Genomic DNA, 25,361 nt, shown 5'->3' with positions numbered 1-25,361 from the left:
CCGTTTCAACTTCGGGAATGAGATGAAATTTCATATTTGAGATCTATTTGTATCAGAAAACTCCATTATTAGAATGACGGCCCTCCGAATGGGAGCAACAAATGTAAGAAACAGAAAATGCCGGGTTCTCTTTACAGCGAAGTTGTGTTTCAGAATGAAATCTGGGAACCAGAAATCCATCTATCCGCCCGCATTGGGGATTTTGAGCGCAACAACTGAAAAAATCAATGCTGAAGAATAGGGTGTAGCACAAGAAGAGAAAATAAGTCTTTCTTGTAATAGAAAAAAAAAAATGTTGTGCAGATAACACGCACGCCTCATTTGCGAATCGTGAAGGAATTGGATGGATTGCGCTCTAAACTTTGTGCGGAAGGGAGTTTCCAGCCCTCTAAAGAAGCCCTTGATTTAATGCCTCGAGAGGTTTCATCTCAGATACGATTGACGAACATTAACTGAAATACAGAATCAGCGAACGCACATTCAACAATCTGCGCAATGAATTAAAATAATATGAATGGGTGCTGCTTTTGACACCTTCTTTTTAACTGGAAAAATGTTCCCGATTCAGTGGCTGGAGAGGAATCAGTTGTTTCGGATTTTTCTTTTTTGTATTTCGAACGAAAATAGTTGAAAAATTAAAGTAAAACACTGCCATTTGAGAGAACACTATTTGCAGACACATTGTAACTCCATCGCTGATTCCTTGTTGTTCTGTACTTGCGTTGTTTTGTACTGTCATTAGTTTTAATAAAAAGTGATTTTCAACATCCGAAATCAACTTGAACATACGTCCCGCCTCGCTCCATTTGTAATATCATATTGACCCGTACTAAAAGATCTGGCCATTTTACATTGAAATATTCAGAATGAGGGAACCCCCAGTTTCATCACCTTTTTGAGATTTAAAGAAATTGGAATCGGAATCGGAGTTTGAAGCAAGCATGAAGTCAATGAGTGTGGTACCTCGGAATGCGTCAAAGGACAAAATGCTTCCATTACGCATTTGGGAAAAGAGTTGTGCTTTTTCACTGGCATCACTTCTTTCTTGATGTCTCCATCACTCCATTTGAAATCATTTTAACGTCCATTTTCGTCTAGACGTTTTTTCTAGTTAAATACTTAAAAGTAGTTGATATAATGAAATAACACCGTTTTCTAAATTTCCTCTCAAATATAAAGTGGAGAATATCTTGATTCATTGAAAATTACAGCTTAAATATAAAATACAATACAAGAATAAAAATTCCTAAATTAATACATGTATTGCTAATATAATTCAGAAACATTGGATTGTTATTGTTAAAAAATAGATTGTTTTAAATATAATGCAGTTTTTTTACGAACTGATAGTTTAGTTATATTTTTGAGTTATTTCCATCAGTTATATGTTTATTTCATTTGATGTTAGTTATTTGAGATATAAAATGCCTTTTTGAGGCAAGTTGCGTATAATTTTTTTTTATATAAAACTGTGCTATTCTACGTAAAACGGAAATATTTTTTACATGGAATAAAAAAAAGAGAAATTTTTTAGCCTTTAATTTTTTTTTTTATTTTCGTAAAAAGAAGAAATCATTTGATGATCACAAAGAAATGCGTGGATTTTATTGCTTTGATAATAAATTAACTCACTAGTCAGAAGTAATTTGTCAAATTCATTTTTACTGATTTTTACTAAGTTACTAATCAACTTGGATCCTTCACGACCAAATGATTGCCATAACCGGTTCGAGTTGCCATATTTCAGCACATCAGATTAGAGAAAGATACCGGAATCATTTTTCTACTCGGTTCTTTTTCAAATGCCTATCAACAGGCATTTGATATTTGATTTCCACATTATTATTGAGTAATTACATAAACAAAAAAAAAAAAAAACAGAGTATCAAATTTACGATTGAACATACTGAAAACGGTGAATGAATGACTATGTAAAACGAATTATTTGCCCTGAAATAAATTGAAAAGTTCTTCGGAGGAGCCAACACAAATCAGATCGAAAACTAAAATTCTACAAAAAAAAAAAATGATGTAATAATTTGGTTGAATGAATAAGGGTTTTGAGGACTTTTGTTGCTTCCAATGTGTAGATGAAGCAATCAAAGAAAAGTGTCCTGAACTGGAAAATCGTGTAAGAATCTTGTTTCTCCGAGATGTATGCATCCTCAGTGATTCGGGAAAAATACTGGGAATGTTATGCTACAATTATCACGTAGCCCGGGTTTTGCGCCATTGGACTGTTATTCATTTATGTTTTTAATTTTTTCGATGGTCAAAACCATAATGATTATAGAACAAGGGATAAAATTTGGTTAAACGTCTTGCGGATATAAGACTGAAGATTCTATGAATGAGAAATAATGAATTTGTAAAAATTATAGAAAAATGTTGTTAAATAAAAAAAATATATATTATTATTTTAGGATCAATGCTTTAATGTATGGAAAAGATACAATAATTGTACATACAATATTTTCATATCAATCCTATTGAATCTCTTAAGAAGCTAGTCTATCAGAACTATATTCATTAAAGAAATAAAGCAAGAAAAGAATGAATCATTTTTATATTGAATAAATAAACATGATGAGAAATTATGTCATTTCTATTTATTTTAGAATCTTCAGAATGAAGATTTCTTCAAATATTCTTAAATACCCACAATAAATCGGTCTCCATTTCGAGTAACGAATATGTTTGTTAATAGTTCACAGATTATGAAAAATATAGAGCTTCCCATAGTTAATGACTGATTTTCTTGCTTTGCTGATCATCGATATGTTGATGTATTTTTTTAAATCACTTCATAACACCTTTAATGAGATGAATGAAGAAACACAAACAAACGAGACATGTCCATAGTAACACAGGTTAGATTATTGGATGTAAAATAAAAATATTATTTTGTTCTACAAGAAAAATGAAAAGAAACAGTTCTATGAAAAGAGCAAAAAACAAAAGGAAGACGCTGTTCTAATTGCACGAAAGCGAAAGTGAGCGTTTATTTTCCATTTATAGTAGAGATGAATGAAACCTTTCCGTTTACAGCATAAAAAAGGCGCTGGAAGTGATTCCAACACAGCCTGTGCCAATTTTATAAAAGAGAGGTTTGTATTGAACGCCAAAGAATATTTGCAGCTGTGGAAATTGAAAAAATAAAGCCCTCGGATCTCTGTGCCTCAGCAGGTGTTCTTTTTCTTTAAAAGGGATTTTTCGGAGAGTTGTACGCAACGTATAGACTGGAGTGTTTTCTAAAAGCAGTGAAATGCCGCCTCGAATGAAAAAGAATCACGGTGTATGTAAAGGAGTCTCTTAAATAGACAAAATTCTGGTGAATTTATTTTGTCTGTGGGCGTTTTGATGCTTTGATTCGCCAAAGGAATAGAATAAAATCCAAACGTACTTTACTTTTATTTTTTATTTGAATGGAAAAACGCTTAGATTTTTTTTTATTATTATTATAAAAAAATTTCACAATTAAATTTTCTGTTTTAAAAATTTCCGCAGAGTCCGAGATTTCGCTTAGTTATTCACACTGCGGAAGTGATGCTTTATAAATATAAAATATTTACATCTTTTTGCATTTGGATATTTTCCATATGATTGAAATATATTTTTATATATGTTTTTGAAATCAAATTACTTGTATTATCAGAGTTGCGACCAAATTAAAGAATAGTATCTAATCATTTTTATTCGTTTGAAAAACCAAAGAATTGTAAAAAGTAAAAAATATGAACTTTTCTTGACACTATTCCCGAATATATTTTGTGCTGTAATAATCTATACTTATAATAAAGCTCAATGTGTGTGTGTGTGCGTTAACGCTCTACAGGCCAGACCATTCAACCTACAGCTACCAAATTTGGCACGTGTATACCTTGGAGGCCGGGAATGTACACCTCGGGATTATTTTTTCGAATTTTTAATTAGAATTTTATTTATTTAAAAGTTAAGCGAAATTTTGGCGTGTTTCTGCTGTAACTTCCGAAAATATTACCGCACAAAAAAAAATTTTACATCAAGTTAAAGATCAAAAATTTATCTTTTAAATGATACCAGTATTTTAATCTTAAAATTAATTTTCTATTTTTAATTAATTTTTAAATAAATATTTTAACTATATTTTTCAACAATTTTTTTCGTACAAAATAAAAATAAAATTTAAGCTTCAAGAGCACGTTTCGCATTCATGGGGGAAAATTAGCTTTTTTCAAAGTGTTGCCATCACATTGATTAAAGCTCCAATTAAAAATAAATGAAATCTTTTTGGAAATGAAATCTGCAAAAATATAATTTTCAGCACGTGTCTGTAGGAAATGAAACAAATATGAAATATTTTTTCTAAAAAATAAATTTAAGAAAAATTATTTTATGATCTTTTACACTATCTATATTATTAATCCAATAAATCAGTTATATTTTAAGGCAAGTTTTGTTTAATATAAACAGGATATCCATTCAAATCAGGGCCACACAGCTAATTTGTAAACCTTTAGTAAGACACAGATCAGCTAAAATGGTCTAAATGGAAAATGATTATATTTTATGTAACTTGATTCAATAAATGCTCTAATAAATAACGAATTTTTGATTTTACAAAAAGCTTCTGCTGTGGAAATCACGTTTAACAAAATGTTCTTGAAACACCAATATTTTAAATAAAAAGAGTTAATTTCCAATCAACTAAATCAATCCCTTAAAGTGACTGATTTATGAAAATTTGAATATCACTATTCAATAAAAAAAGATAATATTAGATTTTCTATCAATCCTTTCAAAGAAAATACGCCAATCAGCGCGCAGGTTTCTCAAGATTAATTGGCCTAAAATTATAAAAAAGCGTTTTTTTTAGCGTTTTTCTAAATTTTTAACATTCAAAGTTTCATAAATCAGTCTTAGTTGATCGTGGAAAATAGAAACATTCATTCATTTATTTAAAATTTAGTATGTCCAGAATATTTCGCAGAATATGATACCTTACTGCATAAAATTTAGACTTCATAATTTTTGAAATATATTTATAGGCCGGAACAAAATATTATTATTGATTTCATTTCAATCCTTTTGAAAGCAAAACTAAAAACTGAATTTTATGCTGAATCTGAGAAATTTTTGTTGAATTATTCTTTGAGATATTACATAAATTATGAAAAATATTTTGTAGTTCATATAAGACTTAAATACCGAGTGATTCTGTTTGCAGTACTCATATTCAATAATAATAATAAATAAATAAATATATAACGATAAAAATGATAAATAAAATAAAACGCTTGGTTTCATTAAAAATATCTTTGCATTAATTGCAATTTTAGCATTTGAACTTTAAATTAAAGTTGAAGTTTTACCGGAAATGACAACAAATTAGGAAAATATATATAGTAAATTGAACGAAACGATCTAAACAACAGTATAAGTTTGGTATAATTATCAAAATTTGAAGACTAAAAATGTTTTGTTTGAGAAAATATTAAGAGACAAGTTATTTGAAATATTTAATTGAAAATTGTAGCGATCGGTAATACTGGCGAACCGGCTGGTCGCCAAAGGCGGCTAGTAATGAATACGTGAGAGGAAATTTGCTTTACCAGCTCAGGAGTAAACTGAAGAAATGTCTGTTAACGATGCTTTATTTTGTTATCATTCCAATGAAATTAACTAGTTTAGTCAGAATATCATTTTCGTTTAAATTTAGAGTAAAAGAGAGCGAGAATAAAACAAATTGACACGATGATAAAATCATCTCATTATGCCAGAGAATATTACTTTCCACGTACAATATTAACTAACAAACTACGTTATAGCAGAAGAAAATGCAAAAAATGGCACAGGAAATAAAGACATAAATTCAATATTTGACATCTACTCAGTTCAGATCTAAGTACAACTCTTTCCACAATGCTGTGTGAGAAGAGAGGAAATCTTGTAATATAAATTTTTGATTCACCGTCATCAGTTTTTCTAAGAAACTTGTTCTTTTAATTAATCCTTTGTTGAAATGTGAATAACTTTATATTTTAAAATCATTTATAACATGCTGAATGTGGGCAGCACGATTTGTTACGATATGTCTATAAAAATCATAGAGCACAGAAATAAGTAAAAATCTACTCGATTAAATGATTTTAGAGAAAATGACAGAACCACATGATACGAAATAAAATAAGTTGCTTTTCCTTCATTTTTTTTGAATTTTAGATCTTATAATTAATTTGAAATGCCTAAAAATCTCTAGAGTAAAGATAAATTATATCAACCTGTTTAAAGCAAAATTAATTATTCATTTTTTAATCTAAAAGATTCCTTAAATATGAGCAAAATTTGGTTCACCTCGGGAGTACAACTTAGCTCGTCATTTTAATATTCATCGCTTATTATTGCTTTTAATGAAGAATGTACAAGAAGAAAACGAAATTTTATAAGACTAGAGATTTATGGCTTATTCATGCAAATAATAAACATCTCATAAATATTAATAATATCTTATCTTTTAAGTTAAATTATTCAAAATGAATGCGCTGAGTTTCATTTCAAGACCTGGCGTAGGCATTGTTCTTGAAACAAAGTTGGCGGGAAAAAACTCAACGCATTTTGTTGTTCCTAAAAAACAACATTGCTTATTAAGGGAATGAAACAGCTTATCTGTGAAGAGACACACTGCATTGAATCAATATTTTAAATAATGAAACAGAACAAATTCCTGGAAATAATTTTCCCAACTTCTAAATATTTGAGACATTTTTTTTTGAGAATCTTGAAAGGTGAAACATCTTTTGCATCTGCAGCTTCGTATTACAAGTTGTGTGTGAAGCAGAATTCCATTATGAAATGAATAATACACTCATTTTGTCAAATAGCTGTAATAAATACATTCACACTTTTTTTTATTTCTTTATCTATGTGAAGAGAAAGCGTCCTATTTTTTAGGAAGGCTGGCAGGAAATATTTGTTGCTGTCAGTACATGATGAAACGTTTCTTTTGCAACCGTTAGTTTTTACGAATGGTATAGCAATGCGTTCTTAGAAGATAACACAGTCAAATCACTTAAATACAGAACATTTAAACTGTGAAGCGTCAGTTCATTTTGAAATCTCCTTTGAAAATCGGACGTAATATCACTGTCCATATACGTGGAATCAAAAATTAGAGGGCATGTGCTGTATCGTCAAACATAGGAATGCCCATTATCAGAAGATTTGCATTTTCTGACCAAATGAAAGCTCGCAGTGTTTCTAGTTCATTTAATAAGATGGTCTTATTAGATAAAAACAATTTTATGTGAAAATAAATTTGAAATGTGAAAATAAATCAATTTTCATGGATGGTGTCGATATGAAGCCATGCATTAAAACAAACCGATTTTAATGAGTGTAAATTCTGCGTTTCACCCTCATTTCTTAATAATGAAGAAAAATATAAACCAGAAGGAGGTAAACTGAACTGGTCTCGCAAAACTGAAATATTTTCTTATTCTATGTTTCCGTTATAAGCAAATAAAATCAGATAATTATGATTTTAACCAGAGGAATGAAACACAAAGCCTTTATTTTAATTTAAATGTTAATATTTCTTCATCAATAAGAAAAATTTATTTCGGGCACTCTGAAAAAACTTCAACTATCGTTAGTGAAGATTTTTTTGCATCAACATACAAAAAATTTACCGCTTAGATCTGTATTTACATGTGTGAAAAAATTGGAACAATGTAAAATCTTGTTTAAATTTCAATTGAGGAAGCTTTTTTGAGCAGGTTAGAAAATTACTATGAACTTTTCACGTTTGTCACTTCATAAAGCACTTCTCATTTCACCCTTTAATACGAAATAAATGTATTTGAATCTTGTGTTTTTTATTGCGGGGTTTATTACATTTATACTTCAATCATAAAATTTAATTTGAAAATGAGCTTCTTTTCATTAAAAATTGAATCATAGTAGTATCGACTCATTTTAACCTTTTAAAGACAGAGCTCGACTTCATTCGTCCTACACAATATACTTACATTTGATTCGCTTTTTAAGCGGGTGAGAACGCAGCACAAATTTAGAATTTTGCTATATTATATGTTAAGATGCCAAAGACAACTAAAAAATAAGAGTATTGATAATAGTAATAAAAATAAGAGAAACATTGCAAACTATGTATATGATTTTCATGCGTATCTCTCCACGAACTTAGACTCATTTCTCAAATCCCACTAAAAATGAGATGGCATGTATTGTATCGTGATGTGTTGAATCGTTTCCATGCCGTGCAAGTGAATTCCCAATTTGCATTATGAAATTAAACAACTTCATATCGAAGCATGTACATCTTGTATATTTGAAATACTACTTTTAAAGTGGTGCATTGGATTTTGGATGTATATGCCATAAATAGATTCCTTCTAAAAATGAATCATTCTCATACATATATAATTCAAAAATTAAATTTAATCTTAAAGCATCATATTATTTATCATTCCATTACGAATTTCAAACAGAAGTAGTTAAATCTCTCGGCTGAATGATATTTAACTGTTTGTCTGGAGATCTGCCAAAAGAAATATCAATTTAGTTAAGGTCTGGCAGCAAGACAAACAAAATCCAATGAAGATAAGGAGTATTTTTAGACATTCCACCACATAAAGTTTATTAGAAATTTCAAAGATGATGATATCGAGTTAAAAACCTGCCTGTGAGGAAAATTTTTATTTTAAATTAGGTAACTAGCTTCAATAAATTTTTCTTGTTTATTTCCTGAAGTAATTTATCTTTTTGATTAATTTTTATGACGAAATTCTTTGACGTTACTTTGAATCGAGGCATGCGATTTTGAAGAAAAGCAAGTTCATTAGACTCTGTTATGCAATGGCAATCAATTTCAAAATAAACATATTGAAATATCGTTTCTGTATAGTCTATCAAAAGGATATCCTGACACTATCGTTTTCACAAAAGTAATTGTCTCACAATAAAATTTTAAACGTTTGTCACTGTTTAATTTCACTGTTAAATTTCCCTGCTAAATTTTCACTGTTAAATTTTCTTTACAAGTGCATGAAATATTTCTTCATGTAAGAATTCGTCTTCATATTTAGATTTAAGTAAACTCAATTCTTCAACTAGCAATACCCAGTTTTGGATACATATCAGATTCTTCAAATTAAATTTCAATAAAATTCAGGAAACATTTCGTAATTTTGAGCAAACAAGGATGAGTTATAAACAAATGGAATTTCAATTTTCTATCCTGAAATGGTGGCTTCCACTTTTTCAACGTATTTTAAAATATAATCCATCTTTCACAATAATTTTTATTTTAAATTAAAATACTTAGTGAAATTGAAAAAAGTTATGCCTTATTTAAAAAATGAAATTTTATTTTTTATCAGTTTTCAAATTTATAAATTAAACAAGAATCAAGACCTAAAATATCACTATTTTACCATATATTTTTAACCATCGAGTAGTTTTTAAGATATGTAGAAAAAAAAACCAAAAGTTTTTTAGAACAAGATGCATTTTGCTTTCTTTGAGGGCATCTAATTTAGCAAAAACGTACTCTTGGCATGAAAAAAAATTTCTCTAAAATGGGATAAAAAATAACAAAAAAATCTTTTAACATTACTTTAGATTAAATTATTATTTTTTCGTTATTGAAAAAGATGTAAAGGGGGCGGGGGTAAGAGAAATCGACGCACGTGAACAGATTCTACTCAGCTAACATTTCAAAAAAATTTTTCTCCAGAATAAACAGAAATCAACCGCCGAAGGCAGAAATTATTCGCGAGATTTTCAATTAATAATAAAAGCACAGAAACAAATTCTGTAAGAAATTAAAAATGTCATTATATCATGCTAAATGTGTGAATGATCTTATATCCATTCCTCCGCATAAAACTAAGGACCTTGGTAAGTCCGCATATACCCTGCATGGCATCGATAACGATAGTAAATAAATATGGCGTGAATCTAGTATTTTTGCAGAATGCATCGCAAGAATATGAATTTTGGACAGTTTTCAGCTGAACGATTGACGCCAAAATTTAACACAGTTGGAGTAGCGAGAAAGCGCGCCGAATTCAATTGATCTGAGTCATTACGTTCGTGACAGACTGCATTCGACGGACGAATTGGGTTCAAAATTTCATACAAATCTGCATTTCAGATATTGAACTTGCGTACCCAATTTATCTACCTGATCCGTTGCATTTTGCGGTTAATAAGTTCCCTTGGAATAGAAAAGCCATCCAGGCCGACTTCCGCTGAATGGATTTCGTTCCAAATTGAGAGAAATCTGGAAACTTGGTCGCAACATAACAAATAACAAATTTCATCCTTCTAGTTCGGAGCGGTTTTGAATGATTGTGCTCGCAGATAGACAGACAGACATATTATCGAAAATACGTTTCTTGAGCTCTGGGAGTTCTGCAATATCTCGAAATCGAATTTTTCAACAATTACCACACCTCCTCTATACTTCTTATACGAGAAATAAGAATGCAACAAGAACTTAAGAATTTTTTAAATACTCTTTCTGATAATAGAAGTTAAAACATAAAAAGAACATTAAAACTGATTTAAAGTATCACTTATTAGAAACTTGAACATGAACTAATCTATTTATAATTATAAAGAAATGCTTAAGGAAATAAACATTTGTTTCTATTTTTCAGCTGCTGGAAAAATTTTCAATTTAAGTTTGTTTCATTAATATTAATAGTTAAACATATCCGAAATATTGATTATTTCAAACGATATACCAATAGTGATAAACGATATAATAATAGAAAATATCACTTAACTATTATTTACAGGTGATTAATTCCTCGCACGCCCGTTGGCGTTGTGGTAGCGCTTCGCACTCTCAACGGACAGCTTGGAGGTTCGCCCCTCGGCAAAGTCGACTCAGCCTTTCATTCCTTCAGCGGGTCGATAAACTGAGGACGAAGCATGCTTGTGAACTAAATACGGGAGGTTCCGCGTTAGGCTGATCGCCTAACCGGCCTGGGCAAAGTCGACTCAGCCTTTCATTCCTTCAGCGGGTCGATAAACTGAGGACGAAGCATGCTTGTGAACTAAATACGGGAGGTTCCGCGTTAGGCTGATCGCCTAACCGGCCTGGGCAAAGTCGACTCAGCCTTTCATTCCTTCAGCGGGTCGATAAACTGAGGACGAAGCACGCTTGTGAACTAAATACGGGAGGTTCCGCGTTAGGCTGATCGCCTAACCGGCCTGGGCAAAGTCGACTCAGCCTTTCATTCCTTCAGCGGGTCGATAAACTGAGGACGAAGCATGCTTGTGAACTAAATACGGGAGGTTCCGCGTTAGGCTGATCGCCTAACCGGCCTGGGCAAAGTCGACTCAGCCTTTCATTCCTTCAGCGGGTCGATAAACTGAGGACGAAGCACGCTTGTGAACTAAACACTGGAGGTTCCGCGTTAGGCTGATCGCCTAACCGGGGCACCCCAGGGCCCTCTGTCAAGAAAGCAGATATGGGCACTGTAGGCCTTGGCCCACATAGGGCTGTCGTGCCATTGAGCTTAGTTGGATTAAATATCCAAATAAAAACACGAATTTTTATTTAGTCAAATTTTATCCCTCCTAACTTAAAAAAATATTAATGTTTCTTCGAGCGACCGTCTATTGAAGATCGAAATGAAGAAAATTATTTCTAGAGTAACTTATTTGATACTTTTGCATATATCGAAACAGCCGTTAATTCTCTTTATATATATATATATATATATATATATATATATATATATATATATATATATATATATATATATATATATATATATATATATATATATATATATATATATATATATATCTTGAACCGATTTACCCAAAATTTCATATTTATTGATTTCTTATAATTTAGAATCTTATAAACGACAAAGGTTTGGGGTGTGCATTCTTAAAATTTGGAAATAATACATACATATATAGGTGGTCTTTCATGCGAATATAATTTGCATATTTTTAGAGAAGGCGTACTTTAAGTTGAATGATTTTTTTTTACTTCATCTTTTATAGATTATTAGCAATGAGAAGTTCCCAGACACGTTTCTGACCGATAGTGTGTTGATTTTTTTCAAAATTAATTATTGCATTATGAAGAAACTTTTGCGCAGAAGTTCCAAGATTAGCTTTTATTTTCATGTATACGAAATATATAAAGAGAAAGTATTTTAATCTTTAAAAATGCCGGAATTCGAGACTGACAAACGGCTCCCTGAGTCCGAGAAACCCATTTTTGAAATTTTGTTTTGTTTATCGTTCTATCTGTTTGTGAATACTATAATTCAAAAATGTTTTGAGCCAGAGAAGTGAAATTTGGTATGTGGTTTCTACAACCCTTCTGCAGATTTTTATGACACTCATTTTTATCAAATGAATCCATTTCCCTTGATGACAAAACACAAGGAAAACTAGATAGATAAAACTGAGCACAGAATTTTAATATGTAAAGCGTAAACCCGCTTCAAATTTAGTAAAGATTTTGTTTACAATTCATAGGTCCATTGCCTATCGGTATTTACAGTTGTGTGCGTATAAACACGATAACTCAACATTCAAAGATTTAAATAAATGAAATTTGTTATGTGATCTTGTTACTAAAGTTGTAGTTCTGAGTCAGTTTTGATTCAAATCAAAATTCACACAGAACTGGGTCTGAAATTTAAGAAAACTGAAATGAAGAAAGTAGTCTCGAAAATGCATAGTTCTTTATATACTATTCTTTAATATACTTGGTTCATGTGGTGGACTCTGAGAATAAAAATATGAAAATTCGTTGCACTCATGGCCTTACCCAAGTTCCCTAATTCTTATGAAGGAGAATAACCCCTTTATGGCGGAGTATGCGAGAAAGTGTTGAGGAGAGTGCTTAAAAACAAACCACATACAGTGTGTCAGAAGGGTTCCGAAATGTCATAAATGATCCGATCCATCTCAACGCATGTATCCGATTCATTAGAAGTACTTTGTGATACAAGGTCATCATTTGAGTTGCCAAATGGATTCGCCCCTTCCCCAACATCTATCCCCATTCTAGACGGAGAAAACGTAACCGTTCAACACAATTTTTAGATTCAAATGATTTTTAAAAGAAATTAAGAATAGAGATGGAACTGTTCAAAGAAATTCATATACATTTCTAACACACCAAAAGTAATATTCATTTCAATTATTCACTACATTACGGCGTAAAGCAAAATCGATTTTCAATGCTCGAATGGCTACTGTGAGCGAATCACTGCAAGGATAATAAGGTGTGTACTCACATCTGCATTCTGCACGTTGGGTGATGGGAGAGTCATATAAGCCCCGCTTTTGTCTTTGCCAACTGTTAATCCTGAAAGCAAAAATAATTCTATATTAGATCTAATTAATATAAGAAATCTTACAGCTGAAGTAGTTACCTGATAATTATTCGAAGTAATCCAAAGTGACTCCTTGAAGTCCGACCCGTTTTTGCTGCTTCTCTATTTCTGAAAAACGCTTCATATAAACTTCGACAAGTTTAATGCTCAACAGATTCACATAGAAGTCGGATATTTTTCGGAATTGGGTGTCGAACCCTAAACTTTGCTACTCATAACCTAGATCATTCTATAGCAGAACAACATGGCTTGAGCGACAATGCAGTGAAATTGGAATGCGATTCGAAATATGGCTGGTCCGGTCTTAGTGGATTCTGATATTCTAATTACAGTACAGTGCATTCTGATGCACACATTGGGTGTAAAAAGAAATCGCATTATATAGTGCACACAATAAGGTATTGGCACAACACACACACCCACACACACACACACACAGAGAGAGAGAGAGAGAGAGATATTGGCACTACTAAAATATTCGACTTCTAGGTTTTGACGAAATCCAAGTTTTACTTATCTCTGATACTAAAAGACATATTATTTGGAATCATGTCTGTCTTGTCTGTTGTTTTGTTTGGTTGTTTGAAAATGTAATATCTCAAAAACACTTTGAGATAAATTAATGGAATTTGGTATATGATTTTGATAGCAAATATGAAAATTACTGTAATATTTTCAACAAAATTCATTCACAGCAAGTTTATCTATTTGTTTATAAGAAACATGATAACTACAAAGCACAAATAGCTGGATAGACATATTCATTATTTCACAGTTACATTTATTTCACATTTAAGCTTCTAAAGTGCAAATCCATATCAAAATTTTGAAATTTTTTTCCAAATGATCGATCATTTGTCAGTCTCTGAATTTGGATGCATGTAAACACGATAGCTCAAAACAAAAGTTTGAGATCGTGTGGCGTTCACAACTTTATCCGCAATCCTGTGTGTGTGCGCGCGTGAGGGGGATGACACCTCTATCAAGGAATGTGTAAGAGTGCTTAGGGAATGACTATTCTAGCTGTTTTTATGCTATTGATTTATTATTTAAGTATATTTGGATTAGGTTTAGAGTTTTAAGATGCAGAAGTTATCACAATAAGTGCTCCATCGAAAAAGTTTGAAATTTTATCAAAGTAAAAGTAAAGTAAAGCTTTCATTTTTTGTGTAGATATATAAAGTACACGTGTTTTCTTTCAAAAAATAAAAAAAAAGTAAGTTGAAATGTTGAATTGACTTTGTACGAAATCCAGAGAATTCTGACTTTGCAGTAAAAGAACAAATTTTCATTTTTTTAATCACGTTGTATGGGATGGTTAAATTTAAATGGATGGCATTGAAGGTGATAACACAAGTTCTACTGAAAAAATCCGAAAGAAACTTCAGATATGTAGTATACGAAAGTTTAAGCCGGTTAAAAGCCTTTTGAATTTTTCCAAAAATAGGCACTGTAATGAAATAAAAAAAGATAAAATTTTAAAAACGAAAGAAAAGGCTATTTATTTACACACTTTTCTGTTGTATGGGAAAACCTTGTAGGCCAAGAATGTACGACCGCGTTATCAGCGGCCGCATGCAGCATATCATTTGGAATAAAGATTGCATGGAGGATGAGGCCTTTTTTTTCAGTGCCGTTTCATTAGTTATACGATACACGCGATCTTTGGGAAAGTGTCACAATCAGAAATCGTAAGGGTTCAGATTTGGTGAGCTTGCTGGCCAAGCAAGTGGTAAATTCCGCGATATGATGTGTATATTAGGGAAGTTAGCTCGAATCAGATTCTTTATACGTCTTTCCGTGTAAGCAATTGCTTTGTCTTACTTGAACACTGTTTTACTAAACAATATCTTTGCTTTCATTTCGGGACAACCTGGTTCTCCAAGAATTTGCTGCACCGTTTACTTGCCAATATCCATAAAATAAAACCTTTAGCTGCAACTTCTTTGAAGAAGTAGGTATCTAAAGCATAATTTTCCGTGTATTCACTTCATGCCATGACAACTGGGGAATGCAGCGGTTTTGTTGAAAAGCATAATTATTGGCAGAGTCCCATATGCGACAGTTCTGTATGTTCACAGAAGCGGAAATGAGCCTCGTTTGGCCATAAAGTATGCGGTAGTTCGCATTCATCCACTTGCACCCTCGCCATTAAATGAAAGGCGTAATCAAGACTTGCAGATCTCGCGATTTCTGCAATGATGCTCTTTAGAATTTTTATTAATCTCACGCTCACGTTTGACCATGGAATGTCCTGTTTCCATGCTACTACAGAGCGGGCGATTACAGACATCATTTCTACAAATGATGTCTGTAAGACAGATGCTTCAACTGCTGCAATTTCAACTTCTTCCATAATCAAGGGCTAATTTGCCCTTATCCCAGAGCAGTATTTAGAGAAACAGTCTCCAGAAATGCACGAATCACGTCCTTAGCTATATCTATAAACACGATCCTGTCCTTAATTTATTCATTTGTCGACGAGCATGGAAGGCAGCCAAAGCATTCTAATCACCCTGTACGAAATCAAATTGTACGATATCACGCTACAATGCAATCCACTGTATTTTTAAAAGTGCAGAGTCCAGGAGATATGTGGAAACACATTCATAGTGGATGGATCACGAGTTCACTGTTGGGAATAATCCACGAGATAACTCGCACTTTCTGATCTTCACTCCTAAATGCACTTTCTGTGTTACCCTATAACTGCTTTGCCTATTTAGATGTTACAACCGTTATCAATACATTTAAAATCGATTTCTCTTCCATTTTCTTTGCTTGTTTATAGTTTTTGCTTAAATTTCAGTCTTTCGATTAATTTTTTTTTCTTTTCCCAATCTTCTTGTGCTTTTAAAATTGGCATTTGGCAAAAATCAAAAGGAAATGATAAAAACCGAAATGTTTGTCAGACAAAGATAAAAGTGACTGTGTGAATGAAGATTTTGAAGAATCTGCGAGCGATTTTAATGAGAGTAACAGCTGCACTGAAGCTTGCTTTAAGTGATACAACTTATGAACAAAAAAATTGTAAAGTATAATCTGTTATTAGCTGACTGAAAAAAAAAAAAAAAAAGAATCTTAAAGCGCAGATTGAGGGTGCTTTTCAGGATTTAAAAAAATATTAAAAAAGGTTCGGTCTTTAATAAACTTAAACTCTCACTGTAAGATATAACAAGATTCGTTCGGTGAAAGTAGGAGAAGCAGAAATAACCTTTTCGGGATGACCCGCCCCCTTCCACTGAAATCTTTACAATAAATTTTCCAACAATAGGTGGACCTGTTTTTATAGAATTAGAACTCAGTGAAAAAAATGAATTTAAATAATAACATTTAAAGTAAAATTATTTGTATCTGAATTTCAATAAGATTTTAACAATTTTATAACAAAAAAAAAAAAAAATTCAACTTCTTTAATTATTTATTGCTTGATTACTTGGTAAATACCTACAAGTTACAAATATTTATTAATTAAAAAGCAACTTCGCCATATTTTCTTTATGACATATGATAAGTAGTTTATTAATTAAAAAATGTAGCTATTTCTTAATCAATATAATTCAATCCCGTTTTCCCACACTTTATAAATATTATTATTTTTTTCTGTCACCACTTACTTTATCTTACTGTTTTCGCTGCTGATGGTTGAACAGTAAGTGAAGTTAAGCTTATTAAACTGCTTTCTAACTTGAACAAGATTAAGCATCTTATCTTACTAAATAGTTTAGTTTAGTTATATTAACGTCCTGTTGTAAAGCAACACTAGGGCTATTTTGGGATGGACGTCGTAATTTTGAATAGTAGTTAGATGACGAGGATGGCACCTGAGCTGGCACCCCCTCTACAGACTTCCACACCACACTATCGGGAGGACGTCTGGTCCCGATGGACTTAACGTGCACCAGATCCACTTACACGACGGCTCTTCGGTAAATCGGGTCACAAACTTGAAGCCCTGCGGTTTCCGAGACCAAGACTTTACTACCAGGCCACTTTGGCTTATCGTATTAAATGGATCGAAATAATTATAAATGTTTCAAATAGGTTTGCCTAATCTAATTAGGAAGTTCCTACAAAAGACAAGTTAATGTAGAGGTGAAGAGATTCGATAAAGTTTGGATTTGATAAAAAAAAAAATAAAAAATATTAAGACAACTGTGCACATGAGAAGTGCATTGAATCTGTGATATCCTATAGTTATTTCCATTTAATTTTGTATGGAAACATTCGTTTAGCATTAAATTACTAAAACTATTACATGATTTTGGTTGAAACTATTATGTTCCATTAAACTCGAATTCCTTATCTACAGGCAATGATACGATTTAAATGGTGGTTGTGTTTCGGCTTTCCGATTGGAAGATTCCAGTTCGATATTAATTAGGCAATAAATTCTGTTACGAATATGCGTACTTCAGTCCGTCTTTACGGCACGAAGTGCCATGGAAATTTCAGGAGGAAGTGCCCGTCTCATAATCGGAGTGAACGCTTAAAATTTTGAAGTTGATCCCAAAGTAGTTCTGGTATAATCAAATTGGGATATTAATACAGCTAAATTAAGATCTATATAAATCAAATGTTTTCATCTTGTTGTAGTATCAAAGTTTGAAGAGTAGGTAGGTTCAATGCTCTAAAATTATATGATTGGTACGGAGTAGGTATCAACTGGTTTCGGGAGTTCTCAAAACCCAATGAAATCGGCATTTAGACACCTTTTGTTTGAGTACATCATAATTAGGAAAGACACTGAGTTACGAAACGTTTAGTTTCAATAAAGTGTTAGAAAATTAAAATGATATTAAATTTTTTACTACTAATTAATTGATGTTCTTAAAATAAATAACTAATAAAGAATTTTCTATTTATTTTAAATTCTTCCAAAATACCAAAATAAAAGGGATAGAAAAATAAATCTATTGTTCCTTTACTTTCTTAGAAAGATTGGTTTACGCACAATTTTTTTTTTTTGTTCCATTTTCTCGTGAGCATTGATTTTTTTTAAAAAAGTTCTTCTTTGGATAATGATAAGGTTACTCATGTTGAAATGTCAAGCTACTTTTCAATAAAGCTGTCTAGGAGGAAAAGAATGTTAGCCATTTACCATTATGTTCTGAAGCTTCCAATAAAAACATATCTACAGTTTGGAAAAATAATAAGATATGGATAAAGTAAAACTGCAATATGAAACTTAGAACTTTTGTTACCAAATGGAAAAATTTAACAATAGAATCTAAATTCCATTTTACATAATATGAAATATAGTGTAAAAAATCTAATAATTTAATTAACATTATCAATAACTCAATGCTCATTTATGAGCTGAACATGGTACCCATCATGATTCATTTTTATCCGCCTTATCTCAATAAAAATATCTAATAGCATGATTCGGCGCCCATGATTCCCTCAGCAACGACTAGTCGCAAGCTTTTAATAACTTTACATTTATTCTCCATTTTGTGCGCATGGAGTTCTTAATTGAATTGAGTTCCGGGACATCATCGTGCGAATAAGAACGTATGTGTCTGAGTTCTAGTTGCCAATTGTCTTTAGCGGAAATGTCACTTCACTTTCTTATTCTTCATATAAATTGATCCGATAATAAATAAGACCTTTCATTTTTAGCTTTCAACAATAAAAGAAAATGAAGCTATTAAGTACTCAAGCCCCCGAAATTTAAAATTTCTTAAAGATATTTAGTATTTTTGATAAATTTACTCATTGTTAATGACTGAGAAAATAATTTAAAGGTTCCATATATAAAATTTTATCACGAATAGCAAGTCTAAGTTTTGTATATTTATATATTATTTTCTAATATATTTATGTATTTTAGATAATAATTTTTTTTAATATAGATTCTATTCGAGAAAAAAACAAATATTTGTTTGGATTTTGATTTTACTCTAAATATTTAAACTATTGTGTTTATATTTGCCTTTTAAACACAATAGTGAAGCCAGAAAAATCAAACAGGTTTCTGCGCATGCTCTCCTTTTATCATTCTTCTGGTTCTCTTCCTCTCCCATCCATTACCATTTCAGTGTCCAGCATTGAGAAGATGCTTTCAGTTGATGTTCTGGGTGACTCCCAGAAGATGACTTTACTCGCAGGATGGTTTCTGCTAAATGAGCAGTTACTATGGGATTTAAAACAAAAACAAGGAAGGATTGTTTTAGATTTTGTGAGAAAAGTGTGTTTTGCTTATTTTAACAGGAAGTTAAGAGATGGGAAAGAAGAAGACAGTACATAATAATGTTTGAAATATTCAAAAAATTTTCTTAATCCATCATTTTTTTTACATTGTTGAACTGATTTGACTGTTGAAAAGTTTCTATGATGAAAAAGAAAAAAAAAGTTACCATAGGGAATTGCAATGTCTTTGTTTATCATTTAAATATTAACAGATCTATGTATAAAGACGAAGTATGTATTTTCGGGGTAATAAAATAAAAATATAAAGATACACTTTTATTTTTATTTTTACCCAAATAGGAAATTTTGTGGGGAAAAACTATTGGCGATTGGGGAAAAAAAGAAACCACACTTCGTTTTCTGATTCAGCCCTAAGAAAAATATAAAAATTTGTTATCGAAATGAAAACAATTTTCAAAAACATTTTTTGTAGATCTGTGCTATTGGATGAAAGAATGAAAAATATTCGAATTTCGCTCTAAAAATAAAAACGTATTATTGAATGTTATGAAAATGAATATATATATTTTTTTCAAATTTTTCATAAAATGCAGAAAAGAAAAAAGACAAAGAGAGAGAGAGAGAGAGAGAGAGAGAAAACAGGATAATTTAAATGTATGTTATTAAAAAGAATTTCAATTTTAGAATTATGTAAAAATTATTCTAATGCAATAATATTTTTGGGGATTATTAAAGAAAAACTCCAAAATCTCGCTTAGTTTTTAATTAAATAACATGAGAAAATATTTAAATAATTATTTCCATCTTTCAAAGTCGTTCCAAATTTAATTGAGCAAGATCAAATAGCTTGACCTGTAGAGTACTAGTAGACAGATTCATGCACTCCTGCATATATATTCTTTGATTATTTTAAGTGGGGATAGAGTTATTCATTGATTTTGGTATGCTTTCTTATACAATGTATACAAAGTATAATTATGGTTGACAAATTTATTATAATTTCTCCCGCAGTTTACTCTAAATTGCCTATCACTTAGTCCCATTCGGGCCACGTTCCGTATACGAATTTTATTCCATATCACATAAGCTTGGTGTAATATCAGAGTCTCCTTCAAGCCAACACGTGGCCGAGTGACCTCTTAAGCTAGTGCCGCCTCTTCTGTGCGAAAGGGTTGTATAAGATAAGTGCGCTGCTTACCGTCGTTTCATCTTTATTTAAATTTTTTTTATCTTTTTTTAAGTGCAAAGAAGTAAGCCAGTTAAAAAGAATGAAATGCAAAGTGCAAAATAATTCTAAAATTCATCAGAATCCTAATTTTCTTGTTCTATCACTTGTGTTTTCTTAGAAGCCACAAACAAATTGACGGAAATGAATTTTAGTTACAGAAATACTTCAAGTACTGCTTTAATGAAATACCTACACATTAGATTTTTTTCTTCTTGTAAATCCATATACAAGAGATTATATTAAAACCGGTGGAAATGACACAATACGTTTTGTGCTTAGCTTCATCGCGTAGTGGACAGTCTACCTATTGACAGAGTCGGATAAAAATTTGAAATTAAGATTAATTTTCGTTACTTTAAAATCATGCACTAAAATTCACTCATCTAGTTAGTTTATTACAATTTCGAATAAATGCATCTGCATATACATAAAAAGACATCATTCCTCCGACAGACTTAGTCCAAATATATAATTTCAGTAATAGCCAAATTTCACCCGTTTCATCCACTTGCATATTCGTGTTGCAATATACACATGCACGGTTTCCTTTCGAAAAAGAGAATAGAAAGCTACAGTTATTATTTTAAGATTTAAATTTCATGTACTTAGATTGTGGCATTTCTCTAATTATCTTGTACACAAACACATTCGAAGAAATTTTATTTTTTGGGGTGCGAAAATATTTAAATTGTCAATTTCCTTGAAACGGGTTGCATTTTGAGTCTATCTCTGTGGATATTTCTCAAAAATATACTCACACACACAATGAAAATCCTTCTCAATGTCAAATGTTTCATTAAGAAAATCTTCTCTTTCTTTTATTAAAGGTTTTTTCTGTTTATCTCCGCTTAATACTCCGGTGACCTATTTCTTTCTCCGGTGCGTGACTCGTTTCTACTTAAAAAGGAATGAAACAAGTTAAGAACGTTTGTTTTAAATAAGTAACCAGACGGTTGTGTTTTGAATCATAAACGAAGAAAATGCACATTTCCGACGGGATGGGAAGTAAATCGATTTTTTTGTGATATCATCTCAAATGGAATGCTTCTCATCGATTTTCTTCGTATTTTCTTTTCGCATATGTACCTATATAAGATTTATTTAGAATAATACCAGCTCTTGAAAAAGCTGATTTCAAAAATATTTATATTCAGAGGAAAACCCGAATTCAATAAGATGTTGAAAATGTGTGCTTGAATTTATACTATGACAATTTGAAACATAAGCATGATTCCCCAGTGGGTTCATCAGCAATCAACTAGAACTGTTTCGAATGTTTACGGAAAAATTATTTTCATGTTTAGAAATCCCAAACGTTTACAGCAAATAAGAGTAATATAAAATGATTTAAATTATATATATAGTAGAAATTCATGCTATATTAAAATTAATTGAAAACTGAAACTTTTCATAAGGCAACAAGTGTCAGCTACCTAACCGCTCATTTTTAACTCATGTTCAATTTTTAAGACTCTTCACTTCTCAGAAGGAGTTCTCGTGAGTTAATAAAAAATTCACATCCATATTTAGGTAAATGCTCCGTTTTAAAACGACGCAAGAGCTGTTTCGAATTGAAAAAGGCATCGAAGAACAAAGCTGGCGCTTGATCTGGCTACCCTTTCACCAAATTTCTATCCTGCATCAGTCCTCACTGAAGGTACATTTGGTCTGTCTGGATCGAGACCAGATAGTTTTGAATCCTATGATAGAATAAAAAAGACATGTAAGTTGGGACAAAAAAATACTCGCCCCATACCAGCAGAGCGTTATTACGGCTCCAGAGTCTACAACGCTTATCAACGAATCTTTGGAAGAAAGTCTTGGATCCTGAATCATTTGATTCCGAAGCTGTACACTTTGACCAAAACTTTACCATGATAAAAAAAAAAAAAAAATTAAATAAGGTGATGCTCTAAGAAAATATTTTGGGAGCTGTCTACCTGAATATTGCTTTCCATTGTTCTTTTATTGTTACCAAGACGGAGATTTCCATGAAAGAGAGGAGACAGGTTACATCATACGAATTTATGAGTTTCCTTCTCGTAGTCTTTTACATTTCTATTTGGCAATTTTGTGGGTTTCTTTCTCTTTTTATGGATATGAAACATCTGTCATGCTTCCATCAGCTGCTTATAGCCGAGTTGTTTTTATTTATATAAACTTAATTATTAGTAAAAATAATTTAGTGAAACAATTCAAAAATTAAATTCCACTGTCCAACATAAGCATAATCTGAATGAAGAACAGCGAATTCAAATTTGCTATCGATGACAGTCCTCCTGCAGCCAGTCCCCCCCCCCCTCTCTCCAACCGCTGTCGTACTTTTAGTATCTGTTGTCAGGAACGAAAAACACGTGTATCTTGTGAGTGTCTCGTTATAGAATACGATTGTTTTGGTATACTCAGGTTATGGTTCATGTACTTTCGAAAACAAATTTAGCATACTCGTAGAACTTAATAGAGTAACTCTAGGCTTTTTCCAAAAGGTAATCTAAATATAAATTTCCATATTGAACGAATGCATAATAAAGTGTGTTTAAATGTAATTTTTACTAATAAAACTTCACATTTTTAGTAGATGCACTCATTCTAAATATCAGAAAAATATTTAATAAGCCTCTGAAGGCTATACATAAAATATCAGTATTCAAAAATTTTTAAATGCCTGCATATAAAAACGTCAGGTCTCACTGCTCAACATTTCGGAGATTTCTGAAATAAGTGATGAAAAATAATTTTGAGAAATGAACGTTAGGAAAGACAGATGAACAATTCCTATTGCAAGCACTGAGCATCGTGTGAAATAAACCATATGAATGGGTATTCACTGCATTTTGTTAATAGTATGAAATGAAGATTAATGTTAATGTTTGTTGCGAATATCAAAATATCCAGTTAGAGCTATGTACCTTCAACCTATTAATTAAAACAAAAAAAAATTTATATCAGATGTTTATTTTGAAATTTTTTTTAATATGATAATTTTAGACTGGCGTACTATGTATACATTGATATATAATGCAAGTCATTCAAAATGATATACGGGGTAGAACTATCAAATGGGGCAAGTAGTTTATTTTTAGATAGTAGGTGGTTAACAAAAAAAAGGGGCATTTTAGAATTTTAATTAGTTAAACTTTAAAGAAATTTTTTATCTTTTTAAATGTATTTTCATAGTATTTTCACAACATAAAACTTATTCTTTTAAAACTATTTTAAAAATTAGCATTTTAAGAGCAGTTTCTTTCCACGCATATTTTACTTTAATAAAATTTTCCAAAGTTATGCAAAAAATTAAGCAATAGATTTTTATCGATATTTCGATAATTATTCGCTATGGAAATGGAGTGATTTTTATGGTGGCTTGGTTTTCCATCCTACCTTTAGTAAATTTGCACCTCACACATATTTCACTTTCCAGACTTGCTTGGCACTTTAATTTCAAATTGAATGCAAGCATCTCGGCTTTTGTATTATTTTGACATCAATGAGCAGTTTAGAAACGACGGCGACAAAATATAAAAAAATTCTAGAGTATTAAACAAGTAATGTTTTTTTGTGATAACATTATCGTTCTGAGATGATTTGGAATAGCGATTGTGGATCTTTTTCATGATCTTCCGCTTTATTGCATTCCAAAAATGCATAAAACTGCAATCTGGTGCCACCATTTCTGTTCTTGTAAAACACACGCACAAGAAAGCGCAATATCGAAAATGAATGTTAACAAAAAGGAAATGTTATCCTCAATATCTGGATATCCTTATTAAAATGTTTTCTTCGTTGAAACCTACCAATTCAGGAAGTATTTTTGAGCAAAAATTGAGTTTTTAAGGAAAACTTGGATGAGAAGTTTCTGTTAATGCGAAAGGTACTAAACTGCTCCAGAAATTCTCTAAACAATTGAGTGTCTGTGTTGCGAGCTGGAGTGGGTCCAACATCCGGTGATTCAACCTTGTTACTTGAAAGAATCTGATGGTCGTGTCTTAATATCAGATACGCTGCAGTCTTAGTATCTTCTAAATTGCGGGCGAAAATGCAGTTCGCGGAAGAGTGATATAACGCACGGTTTACTTTTGGTGCTTAAACTTAGAAATGTGTATTTTGCAAATGCAAACAGACATAAAACATATAAAAATGCTTCGTACAGAGTTTCTAAGATTTTTAGAGGCACAAGAAATGTTCTTTTGGTTTTCTTTTCTTTGCCATATTAATTTTATTTGATGCGTCAGCTAGTTTGGATTGGAAGTGCTGGATGTGATTAAATCTTAGTTCACGAGAAGAAGCTATAATGTTCAATATCTTTTATGACATCTAAAATAATCATATATTATCTGAATGCAAAGTTTTTCAATTCTCTGGATTATCTTTCGAAATCGAATTAGTTTATACATAGAAATGAAAGTAGAAAAATCAAATGCATGAGTGATTGTCTCTTGGCGTTCTGTAGTACTAGAACTTTGAATGAGCCTTTTACATGATAAGGTTCGGTTGCGAACTACATCATACACAAAAGAAAAATTGTTTGAAACGCTCTGCATGTCAAACTTTTGATATAGTATAGAACTACAAGCATCAAAGGTCAGAAATTCCGCTCTGCA

General features: G+C 31.5%; 1 protein-coding gene across 1 annotated transcript in view; it reads right to left on the bottom strand.

Moving 5' to 3' along the window:
• The window catches only part of LOC129962700 (uncharacterized), a 451,475-nt gene that overhangs the window by 144,079 nt on the left and 282,035 nt on the right, over positions 1 to 25,361 (bottom strand). The window contains exon 6 of the mRNA XM_056076631.1: positions 13,278 to 13,348. Within this exon, the coding sequence (XP_055932606.1) occupies positions 13,278 to 13,348 (71 nt within the window). The remainder of the gene's footprint in view (positions 1 to 13,277; positions 13,349 to 25,361) is intronic.

This window comes from Argiope bruennichi, chromosome 3 (assembly GCF_947563725.1).
Source record: "Argiope bruennichi chromosome 3, qqArgBrue1.1, whole genome shotgun sequence".
NCBI lineage: Eukaryota > Metazoa > Arthropoda > Arachnida > Araneae > Araneidae > Argiope > Argiope bruennichi.
Note: the sequence above shows the minus strand (reverse complement) of the source record. Positions and strands in the feature narration are given on the sequence as shown.